The 12,044-nt window shown below is 64.9% G+C and overlaps 1 protein-coding gene across 1 annotated transcript; it reads left to right on the forward strand.

Moving 5' to 3' along the window:
* The first annotated feature begins 2,497 nt into the window (after positions 1–2,497).
* On the forward strand, positions 2,498–10,960 carry LOC147086355 (OTU domain-containing protein 7B-like). The gene is made up of 5 exons (XM_085978417.1): positions 2,498–2,624; positions 4,869–5,084; positions 8,983–9,084; positions 10,515–10,643; positions 10,828–10,960. The coding sequence occupies exons 2-5, from the start codon at positions 4,934–4,936 to the stop codon at positions 10,896–10,898; spliced, it is 453 nt and encodes a 150-aa protein (XP_085834543.1). The 5' UTR covers positions 2,498–2,624; positions 4,869–4,933; the 3' UTR covers positions 10,899–10,960.
* Positions 10,961–12,044: the final 1,084 nt, after the last annotated feature.

Below are 12,044 nucleotides of genomic sequence, written 5' to 3' on the forward strand. Positions count from 1 at the left end.
GTGCCCAGGTCGGTGGGAACAGCTGTCCAGAGAGGCTTGCACAACAGACGCAGGCTGTTCAGCCCATCGTGTCTGTCCTGGCTCCTTACTAGAGTATTCCACTGCCCCGCTCTCTCCCCATAGCCCTGTATCAATCCCACGCTAATCCCACTGCCCCGCTCTCTCCCTATAGCCCTGTATCAATCCCACGCTAATCCCACTGCCCCGCTCTCTCCCTATAGCCCTGTATCAATCCCACGCTAATCCCACTGCCCCGCTCTCTCCCCATAGCCCTGTATCAATCCCACGCTAATCCCACTGCCCCGCTCTCTCCCCATAGCCCTGTATCAATCCCACGCTAATCCCACTGCCCCGCTCTCTCCCCATAGCCCTGTATCAATCCCACGCTAATCCCACTGCCCCGCTCTCCCATAGCCCTGTATCAATCCCACCGCTAATCCCACTGCCCCGCTCTCTCCCCATAGCCCCTGTTATCAATCCCACGCTAATCCCACTGCCCCGCTCTCCCATAGCCCTGTATCAATCCCATGCTAATCCCACTGCCCCGCTCTCTTCCCCATAGCCCTGTATCAATCCCACTGCCCTGCTCTCTCCCCATAGCCCTGTATCAATCCCACGCTAATCCCACTGCCCCGCTCTCTCCCCATAGCCCTGTATCAATCCCACGCTAATCCCACTGCCCCGCTCTCCCATAGTCCTGTATCAATCCCATGCTAATCCCACTGCCCCGCTCTCTTCCCCATAGCCCTGTATCAATCCCATGCTAATCCCACTGCCCCGCTCTCTCCCCATAGCCCTGTATCAATCCCATGCTAATCCCACTGCCCCGCTCTCTTCCCATAGCCCTGTATCATCCCACGCTAATCCCACTGCCCTGCTCTTTCCGATAGCCCTGTATCAATCCACTGCCCCGCTCTCTTTCCCATAGCCCTGTATCAATCCCACGCTAATCCCACTGCCCCGCTCTTTCCCCATAGCCCTGTATCAATCCCACGCTAATCCCACTGCCCCGCTCTCTCCCGATAGCCCTGTATCAATCCCATACTAATCCCACTGCCCCGCTCTCTCTCCCGATAGCCCTGTATCAATCCCATACTAATCCCACTGCCCTGCTTTCCCATAGCCCTGTATCAATCCCAAACTAATCCCACTGCCCCGCTCTCTCCCCATAGCCCTGTATCAATCCCATACTAATCCCACTGCCCCGCTCTCCCATAGCCCTGTATCAATCCCACGCTAATCCCACTGCCCCGCTCTCTCCCGATAGCCCTGTATCAATCCCATACTAATCCCACTGCCCTGCTTTCCCATAGCCCTGTATCAATCCCAAACTAATCCCACTGCCCCGCTCTCCCATAGCCCTGTATCAATCCCACGCTAATCCCACTGCCCTGCTCTCTCCCGATAGCCCTGTATCAATCCCACGCTAATCCCACTGCCCCGCTCTCCCATAGCCCTGTATCAATCCCACGCTAATCCCACTGCCCTGCTCTCTCCCGATAGCCCTGTATCAATCCCACGCTAATCCCACTGCCCCGCTCTCCCCATAGCCCTGTATCAATCCCACGCTAATCCCACTGCCCCGCTCTCCCATAGCCCTGTATCAATCCTAAACTAATCCCACTGCCCCGCTCTCCCATAGCCCTGTATCAATCTACACTAATCCCACTGCCCCGCTCTCCCATAGCCCTGTATCAATCCCACGCTAATCCCACTGCCCTGCTCTCTCCCATAGCCCTGTATCAATCCCACGCTAATCCCACTGCCCCGCTCTCCCATAGCCCTGTATCAGTCCTAAACTAATCCCACTGCCCCACTCTCTCTCCGCACAGCCCCGTATTAATCCCACTGCCCCGCTGTCCCATAGCCCTGTATCAGTCCTAAACTAATCCCACTGCCCCACTCTCTCCGCACAGCCCCGTATTAATCCCACTGCCCCCGCTCTCCCATAGCCCTGTATCAGTACTAAACTAATCCCACTGCCCCGCTCTCCCATAGCCCTGTATCAATCCCACGCTAATCCCACTGCCCCCGCTCTCCCATAGCCCTGTATCAATCCCACGCTAATCCCACTGCCCCGCTCTCCCATAGCCCTGTATCAGTACTAAACTAATCCCACTGCCCCGCTCTCCCATAGCCCTGTATCAATCCCACGCTAATCCCACTGCCCTGCTCTCTCCCATAGCCCTGTATCAATCCCACGCTAATCCCACTGCCCCGCTCTCCCATAGCCCTGTATCAGTCCTAAACTAATCCCACTGCCCCACTCTCTCCGCACAGCCCTGTATTAATCCCACTGCCCCACTCTCTCCGCACAGCCCCGTATTAATCCCGCTCTCCCATAGCCTTGTATCAGTCCCAGCCCTGGATTGCGCTCCCCTCTGAGCCCTGGATCACTCCCGCTCCCCCTAGTCGTGTGCTGGGAGTGTTGAATGCGTTGCTTGTCTTGCAGGTAAAAAACTGGGACATTACCGCGGCTCTCAGTGACTTTGAGCAGCTACGGCAGGTGAATGCTGGGAATTTGCCCTACTTGTTCAACGAAGGACGTGGGGTCAAAGGGCAGGAAAAGGAGCCACCACGGCTGGTGCGACCCACGCTGCAGCGACAGGAAGACCCTGTACAAGGTGATGGCCACGGCTGTGTGCAGGGCGTGTTCACTGCTGTCCGCCACGGTCCCGGGGGAGAAGGAGGGCAAGGGGCCCTGGTCCCGAGGGGAAGGGGCTGCGATCCTGGGGGGAGAGGGAGGGGAAGGGGCCGCGATCCCGGGGGGAGAGGGAGGGGAAGGGGCCGCGATCCCGGGGGGGGGGGGAGAGGGAGGGGAAGGGGCCCGCGATCCAGCAGGGGGAGGGAGGGGAAGGGGCCGCGATCCAGCAGGGGGAGGGAGGGGAAGGGGCCGCGATCCCGGGGGGGAGAGGGGAGGGGCCGCGATCCCGGAGGGAGGGGTAGGGGCCGCGATCCCGGAGGGAGGGGTAGGGGCCGCGATCCCGGAGGGAGGGGTAGGGGGCCACGATCCCGGGGGGAGAGGGAGGGGAAGGGGCCGCAATCCCGGGGGGAGAGGGAGGGGAAGGGGCCGCAATCCCGGGGGGAGAGGGAGGGGGCCGCGATCCCGGAGGGAGGGGAAGGGGGCCGCGATCCGGGGGGGATAGGGAGGGGAAGGGGCCGCGATCCGGGGGGGAGGGGAAGGGGCCGCAATCCCGGGGGGGAGAGGGAGGGGAAGGGGCCGCGATCCCGGGGGGAGAGGGAGGGGCCGCGATCCCGGAGGGAGGGGAAGGGGCCGCGATCCGGGGGGGGGAGAGGGAGGGGAAGAGGCCGCGATCCCGGGGGGGAGAGGGAGGGGAAGAGGCCGCGATCCCGGGGGGGAGAGGGAGGGGAAGAGGCCGCGATCCCGGGGGGGAGAGGGAGGGGAAGAGGCCGCGATCCCGGGGGGGGAGAGGGAGAGGGAGGGGAAGAGGCCGCGATCCCGGGGGGGAGAGGGAGGGGCCGCAATCCCGGAGGGGGGAGAAGGAGGGGCCGCGATCCCGGGGGGGAGAGGGAGGGGCCGCAATCCCGGAGGGGGGAGAGGGAGGGGCCGCGATCCCGGGGGGAGAGGGGAGGGGTAGGGGCCGCGATCCCGGGGGGAGAGGGGAGGGGAAGGGGCCGCGATCCCGGGGGGAGAGGGAGGGGAAGAGGCCGCGATCCCGGGGGGGAGAGGGAGGGGCCGCAATCCCGGAGGGGGGAGAGGGAGGGGCCGCGATCCCGGGGGGGGGGGAGAGGGAGGGAAGGGGCCGCGATCCCGGGGGGGGAGAGGAGGGGAAGGGGCCGCGATCCCGGAGGGAGGGGAAGGGGCCGCGATCCCGGAGGGAGGGGAAGGGGCCGCGATCCCGGGGGGAGAGGGAGGGGAAGGGGCCGCGATCCCGGAGGGAGGGGAAGGGGCCGCGATCCCGGGGGGAGAGGGAGGGGAAGGGGCCGCGATCCCGGGGGGGGAGAGGGAGGGGAAGGGGCCGCGATCCCGGAGGGAGGGGAAGGGGCCGCGATCCCGGGGGGAGAGGGAGGGGAAGGGGCCGCGATCCCGGGAGGGAGGGGAAGGGGCCGCGATCCCGGAGGGAGGGGAAGGGGCCGCGATCCCGGGGGGAGAGGGAGGGGAAGGGGCCGCGATCCCGGGGGGGAGAGGGAGGGGAAGGGGCCGCGATCCCGGGGGGGAGAGGGAGGGGAAGGGGCCGCGATCCCGGGGTGGAGAGGGAGGGGAAGGGGCCGCGATCCCGGGGGGAGAGGGAGGGGAAGGGGCCGCGATCCCGGGGGGGAGAGGGAGGGGAAGGGGCCGCGATCCCGGGGGGGAGAGGGAGGGGAAGGGGCCGCGATCCCGGGGGGAGAGGGGCCGCGATCCTGGGGGGGAGAGGGAGGGGAAGGGGCCGCGATCCCGGGGGGAGAGGGAGGGGAAGGGGCCGCGATCCCGGGGGGGGAGAGGGAGGGGAAGGGGCCGCGATCCCGGGGGGGAGAGGGAGGGGAAGGGGCCGCGATCCCGGGGGGAGAGGGGCCGCGATCCCGAGGGGAGAGGGAGGGGAAGGGGCCGCGATCCGGGGGGGAGAGGGAGGGGAAGGGGCCACGATCCCGAGGGGAGGGGAAGGGGCCGCGATCCCGAGGGGAGGGGAAGGGGCCGCGATCCCGAGGGGAGGGGAAGGGGCCGCGATCCCGGGGGGAGGGGAAGGGGCCGCGATCCCGGGGGGAGAGGGAGGGGCCGCGATCCCGGGGGGAGAGGGAGGGGCCGCGATCCCGGGGGAGAGGGAGGGGAAGTTGCCGTACTCCAGGAAGACGAGGAGAAAACTGCGAATAATTTGAAGGAGATGATTTTCCTGTTGTGCCGTTTAACGAGAATGTTTTACTTTGTGCAGAGAAGCGCCTGACTCGGGGAATCTCTCACGCCAGCTCCACCATCGTCTCTCTAGCGCGTTCCCACATGTCAAACAACGGCAGCAGTGAGCATTCGCTGGAGACTCCGATCTGTACCTTCCAGCTGCCTGACCTGACGGTGTACCGTGAGGATTTCCGCAACTTCATCGAACGGGATTTGATCGAGCAGTCCATGCTGGTGGCACTGGAGCAGGCCGGTAAGGGTCGAGACTTTCAGCCAATCGTCAAACACAACGGTTCAGTCAGTCCCCATGTTGCTGGGCAGCGTCAGCTACTGTTAAACGCCGGGGCGTGAGCTCCGCCAGTCGGTGTGAATTACACGCCGGGGTGTGAGCTCCGCCAGTCGGTGTGAATTACACGCCGGGGCGCGAGCTCCGCCAGTCGGTGTGAATTACACGCCGGGGCGTGAGCTCCGCCAGTCGGTGTGAATTACACGCCGGGGTGTGAGCTCCGCCAGTCGGTGTGAATTACACGCCGGGGCGCGAGCTCCGCCAGTCGGTGCGAATTACACGCCGGGGTGTGAGCTCCGCCAGTCGGTGCGAATTACACGCCGGGGCGCGAGCTCCGCCAGTCGGTGTGAATTACACGCCGGGGCGCGAGCTCCGCCAGTCGGTGTGAATTACACGCCGGGGCGCGAGCTCCGCCAGTCGGTGTGAATTACACGCCGGGGCGCGAGCTCCGCCAGTCGGTGTGAATTACACGCCGGGGCGCGAGCTCCGCCAGTCGGTGTGAATTACACGCCGGGGTGTGAGCTCCGCCAGTCGGTGTGAATTACACGCCGGGGCGCGAGCTCCGCCAGTCGGTGCGAATTACACGCCGGGGCGCGAGCTCCGCCAGTCGGTGTGAATTACACGCCGGGGTGTGAGCTCCGCCAGTCGGTGTGAATTACACGCCGGGGCGCGAGCTCCGCCAGTCGGTGCGAATTACACGCCGGGGCGCGAGCTCCGCCAGTCGGTGTGAATTACACGCCGGGGCGTGAGCTCCGCCAGTCGGTGTGAATTACACGCCGGGGCGCGAGCTCCGCCAGTCGGTGTGAATTACACGCCGGGGCGCGAGCTCCGCCAGTCGGTGCGAATTACACGCCGGGGCGCGAGCTCCGCCAGTCGGTGCGAATTACACGCCGGGGCGCGAGCTCCGCCAGTCGGTGTGAATTACACGCCGGGGCGCGAGCTCCGCCAGTCGGTGCGAATTACACGCCGGGGCGCGAGCTCCGCCAGTCGGTGTGAATTACACGCCGGGGTGTGAGCTCCGCCAGTCGGTGTGAATTACACGCCGGGGCGCGAGCTCCGCCAGTCGGTGCGAATTACACGCCGGGGGCGCGAGCTCCGCCAGTCGGTGTGAATTACACGCCGGGGCGTGAGCTCCGCCAGTCGGTGTGAATTACACGCCGGGGCGCGAGCTCCGCCAGTCGGTGCGAATTACACGCCGGGGCGCGAGCTCCGCCAGTCGGTGCGAATTACACGCCGGGGCGCGAGCTCCGCCAGTCGGTGCGAATTACACGCCGGGGCGCGAGCTCCGCCAGTCGGTGTGAATTACACGCCGGGGCGCGAGCTCCGCCAGTCGGTGTGAATTACACGCCGGGGCACGAGCTCCGCCAGTCGGTGTGAATTACACGCCGGGGCGCGAGCTCCGCCAGTCGGTGTGAATTACACACCTTTTCTTGGATAGTTGATCCATCGTGGAGCATTGCCGAGTAATCCACTCGAGAGAAATTGGACAACATACAACCCAGGAAGCGAAACAGGAGCCGAGTGTTTGTTATCTGAGCCCAGTGATTGTATGGCTGTCTGTGAATCCCGAACTTGGGTCTTGTGTGCGCAGTTTAAGGGTCAGGGCCGACATCGATGTTCCAATGCACTTGCCGCTATTACTGACTTCATGAAATCTTCCTCTGCCCATTGGAAAATGAAATTGGTATAATGCACCGAGGCCATGTACTGCAAGTCTGAGTCTGATACAGAGTAAAACTCGGTAACTGGAATATAAACCACGCTTTAAAAATAGAAAATAAGATCTGGAGTTTCCGTTCATGCACAATAGCTGCTTATCGAGTGTTACAGTGTGCACCGCACAATGGGCTAAAGAGAGGGAGCAGTTACTGGCACAGTGCGGCATGTGTGAAACTGAGAGTACAGAGCTGTGGAAACTCTCCCCGCGATCTCGTGGACCACCCAGTCTTAGATCAAAACTCATCGCCATCCTGGTGGTTTATACAGAGCCTGCACACCTTGTACCTGTTGTGCAGACTGTGTGTGAGGGGTCGTGTACGGAGAGCTAGAGGGAAGGGCAATTGGAATACTCTGCACTAGGATTTCATAAATAACCCGAGGCACTTCACATCCGACACATTACAGTTCAGATGGCCCCTCCGACAGTGCGGCGCTCCCTCAGTACCGCCCCTCCGACAGTGCGGCGCTCCCTCAGTACCGCCCCTCCGACAGTGCGGCGCTCCCTCAGTCCCGCCCCTCCGACAGTGCGGCGCTCCCTCAGTACCGCCCCTCCGACAGTGCGGCGCTCCCTCAGTACCGCCCCTCTGACAGTGCGGCGCTCCCTCAGTACCGCCCCTCCGACAGTGCGGCGCTCCCTCAGTCCCGACCCTCCGACAGTGCGGCGCTCCCTCAGTCCCGCCCCTCCGACAGTGCGGCGCTCCCTCAGTCCCGACCCTCCGACAGTGCGGCGCTCCCTCAGTCCCGACCCTCCGACAGTGCGGCGCTCCCTCAGTCCCGACCCTCCGACAGTGCGGCGCTCCCTCAGTCCCGACCCTCCGACAGTGCGGCGCTCCCTCAGTCCCGACCCTCCGACAGTGCGGCGCTCCCTCAGTACCGGCGCTCCCTCAGTACCGACCCTCCGACAGTGCGGCGCTCCCTCAGTACCGCCCCTCCGACAGTGCGGCGCTCCCTCAGTACCGCCCCTCCGACAGTGCGGCGCTCCCTCAGTACCGCCCCTCCGACAGTGCGGCGCTCCCTCAGTACTGCCCCTCCGACAGTGCGGCGCTCCCTCAGTACTGCCCCTCCGACAGTGCGGCGCTCCCTCAGGACTGCCCCTCCGACAGTGCGGCGCTCCCTCAGTACTGCCCCTCCGACAGTGCGGCGCTCCCTCAGGACTGCCCCTCCGACAGTGCGGCGCTCCCTCAGGACCGCCCCTCCGACAGTGCGGCGCTCCCTCAGGACCGCCCCTCCGACAGTGCGGCGCTCCCTCAGTACCGCCCCTCCGACAGTGCGGCGCTCCCTCAGTACCGCCCCTCCGACAGTGCGGCGCTCCCTCAGTACCGCCCCTCCCACAGTGCGGCGCTCCCTCAGTACCGCCCCTCCGACAGTGCGGCGCTCCCTCAGTACCGCCCCTCCGACAGTGCGGCGCTCCCTCAGTACCGCCCCTCCGACAGTGCGGCGCTCCCTCAGTACCGCCCCTCCGACAGTGCGGCGCTCCCTCAGTACCGCCCCTCCGACAGTGCGGCGCTCCCTCAGTACCGCCCCTCCGACAGTGCGGCGCTCCCTCAGTACCGCCCCTCCGACAGTGCGGCGCTCCCTCAGTACCGCCCCTCCGACAGTGCGGCGCTCCCTCAGTACCGCCCCTCCGACAGTGCGGCGCTCCCTCAGTACCGCCCCTCCGACAGTGCGGCGCTCCCTCAGTACCGCCCCTCCGACAGTGCGGCGCTCCCTCAGTACCGCCCCTCCGACAGTGCGGCGCTCCCTCAGTACCGCCCCTCCGACAGTGCGGCGCTCCCTCAGTACAGCAATGGGAGTGTCGGCCTGGATTTTGTGCTAAAATCTCTGGAGTGGGGCTTAAACCCACGACCGTAGACCCTGAGGCGAGAGTGCTGCCCAATGAGCCACGCTGATTGTAGCTTGGGTTGGGTGGTTGGTGGCGGGTTGGAGAGGAATCTTTTGCTGCCATTAATTCCCAGGTCCTATCGCTTTGCGCAGCACGATCCTTTGCAAGAGGTCGAGAGCCAGTAACTGCTCCTCCCTCCTGTCCCCTGCGGTGATCCCTGTCTGTGCAGCAGCGCACTTTTACCTGGGAGGGGTTGGAGGACGCTGTCTGTGGTGAATATTTACGGATTTAACCCACTGATTTTGTATTTCTTGATGCCCTCAGGCCGCCTGAACTGGTGGGCACATGTTGATGCCAGCTGCCAACGCTTGTTACCCCTAGCAACGACTGGCGATGGGAACTGCCTGCTTCATGCTGCTTCTTTAGGTAAGCCCGGCCTGTAACCCCAGCCTCTCGATCAGAGCCCGGCCTGTAACCCCAGCCCCTCGATCAGAGCCCGGCCTGTAACCCCAGCCTCTCGATCAGAGCCCGGCCCCTCGATCAGAGCCCGGCCCCTCGATCAGACCCCGGCCTGTAACCCCAGCCCCTCGATCAGAGCCCAGCCCCTCGATCAGAGCCCGGCCTGTAACCCCAGCCCCTCGATCAGAGCCCGGCCTGTAACCCCAGCCTCTCGATCAGAGCCCGGCCCCTCGATCAGAGCCCGGCCTGTAACCCCAGCCTCTCGATCAGAGCCCGGCCCCTCGATCAGAGCCCGGCCTGTAACCCCAGCCTCTCGATCAGAGCCCGGCCTGTAACCCCAGCCCCTCGATCAGAGCCCAGCCCCTCGATCAGAGCCCGGCCTGTAACCCCAGCCCCTCGATCAGAGCCCAGCCCCTCGATCAGAGCCCGGCCTGTAACCCCAGCCCCTCGATCAGAGCCCGGCCTGTAACCCCAGCCTCTCGATCAGACCCCGGCCCCTCGATCAGAGCCCGGCCTGTAACCCCAGCCCCTCGATCTGACCCCGGCCCCTCGATCAGAGTCCGGCCTGTAACCCCGGCCCCTCGATCAGACCCCGGCCCCTCGATCAGACCCCGGCCTGTAATCCCAGCCTCCGGCCTGTAACCCCGGCCCCTCGATCAGACCCCGGCCTGTAATCCCAGCCTCCGGCCTGTAACCCCGGCCCCTCGATCAGACCCCGGCCTGTAATCCCAGCCTCCGGCCTGTAACCCCGGCCCCTCGATCAGACCCCGGCCCGTAACCCCAGCCCCTCGATCAGAGCCCGGCCCCTCGATCAGAGCCCGGCCTGTAACCCCAGCCCCTCGATCAGACCCCGGCCTGTAATCCCAGCCTCCGGCCTGTAACCCCGGCCCCTCGATCAGACCCCGGCCCGTAACCCCAGCCCCTCGATCAGAGCCCGGCCCGTAACCCCAGCCTCTCGATCAGAGCCCGGCCCCTCGATCAGAGCCCGGCCTGTAACCCCAGCCCCTCGATCAGAGCCCGGCCTGTAACCCCAGCCCCTCGATCAGACCCCGGCCCCTCGATCAGACCCCGGCCTGTAACCCCGGCCCCTCGATCAGACCCCGGCCTGTAACCCCAGCCTCCGGCCTGTAACCCCGGCCCCTCGATCAGACCCCGGCCCCTCGATCAGACCCCGGCCCCTCGATCAGACCCCGGCCTGTAACCCCGGCCCCTCGATCAGACCCCGGCCTGTAACCCCAGCCTCCGGCCTGTAACCCCGGCCCCTCGATCAGACCCCGGCCCCTCAATCAGACCCCGGCCCCTCGATCAGACCCCGGCCAGCACCATTCACCCACCCGAGCCCCTCGATCAGACTGCGGTGTATTGTGCTGTGTAATCATGCTGTGGTTTGTCCGCAGGGATGTGGGGATTCCACGATCGGGATCTAATGTTACGGAAGGCTCTTTATTCTATGATGGGGAAAGGGGTGGAGAAGGAGGCTTTAAAAAGGAGGTGGCGGGTGGCAACAAACACAACAGAACAAGGAGGTAGGTGATGACCGGGACTTTCCAAAGCCTTTTCTTCAATCTTTGCCCTCTGCTGCGCACTTGCTTTGTGCCTGGGGAGGGCCTCTGCTCCTGCTCACTATCCGGTGTGAGCTGTAGTGTAAGGTGTTGGTGACCCACCACTGATCTCTGTGACTCCGTCTCTCTCTCTCTCTCTCTCTCACAGTCTGGCTTGGTTTACACGGAGGAGGAGTGGCAGAAGGAATGGAACGAGTTGATAAAGCTGGCATCCAGTGAGCCTCGCATTCATTACGGAACCAACGGAAGTGGCTGTGGAGGGTACGTGAGGGGAGCAGTCCGGATGGGCACAGAAGGGGCGGGTACGTGAGGGGAACAGTCTGGATGGGCACAGAAGGGGCGGGTACGTGAGGGGAACAGTCCGGATGGGCACAGCAGGGGCGGGTACGTGAGGGGAGCAGTCTGGATGGGCACAGAAGGGGCGGGTACGTGAGGGGAACAGTCTGGATGGGCACAGCAGGGGCGGGTACGTGAGGGGAACAGTCCGGATGGGCACAGCAGGGGCGGGTACGTGAGGGGAACAGTCCGGATGGGCACAGAAGGGGCGGGTACGTGAGGGGAACAGTCCGGATGGGCACAGCAGGGGCGGGTACGTGAGGGGAACAGTCCGGATGGGCACAGAAGGGGCGGGTACGTGAGGGGAACAGTCCGGATGGGCACAGGAGGGGTGGGTACGTGAGGGGAACAGTCCGGATGGGCACAGGAGGGGTGGGTACGTGAGGGGAACAGTCCGGATGGGCACAGGAGGGGTGGGTACGTGAGGGGAACAGTCCGGATGGGCACAGGAGGGGGGGTATGGGAGGGGAACACTCCGGACTGGCTCAGTGTCTCCGTTTGTGTTGGTGCAGAATTAGCAAGAACTCATCAGACAAGAGAGACCCTCAGTCCTGGGGGAGAGAGAGAGAGACCCTCAGTCCTGGGGGAGAGAGACAGACCCTCAGTCCTGGGGGAGCGAGAGACCCTCAGTCCTGGGGGAGAGAGAGAGACCCTCAGTCCCGGGGGAGAGAGAGAGAGACCCTCAGTCCCGGGGGGGAGAGAGAGAGAGAGACCCTCAGTCCCGGGGGGGGAGAGAGAGACCCTCAGTCCTGGGGGAGCGAGAGACCCTCAGTCCTGGGGGAGAGAGAGAGAGACCCTCAGTCCTGGGGGAGAGAGAGAGAGACCCTCAGTCCTGGGGGAGAGAGAGAGACCCTCAGTCCTGGGGGAGAGAGAGAGACCCTCAGTCCTGGGGGAGAGAGAGAGACCCTCAGTCCTGGGGGAGAGAGAGAGACCCTCAGTCCTGGGGGGGAGAGAGACCGAGAGAGACCCTCAGTCCTGGGGGGGAGAGAGAGACCCTCAGTCCTGGGGGAGAGAGAGAGACCCTCAGTC

Source organism: Somniosus microcephalus, unplaced genomic scaffold (genome assembly GCF_052327205.1).
Source record: "Somniosus microcephalus isolate GS21.2 unplaced genomic scaffold, FLI_Smic_1.0 unresolved_chr7, whole genome shotgun sequence".
NCBI classification, from domain to species: Eukaryota; Metazoa; Chordata; class Chondrichthyes; order Squaliformes; family Somniosidae; genus Somniosus; species Somniosus microcephalus.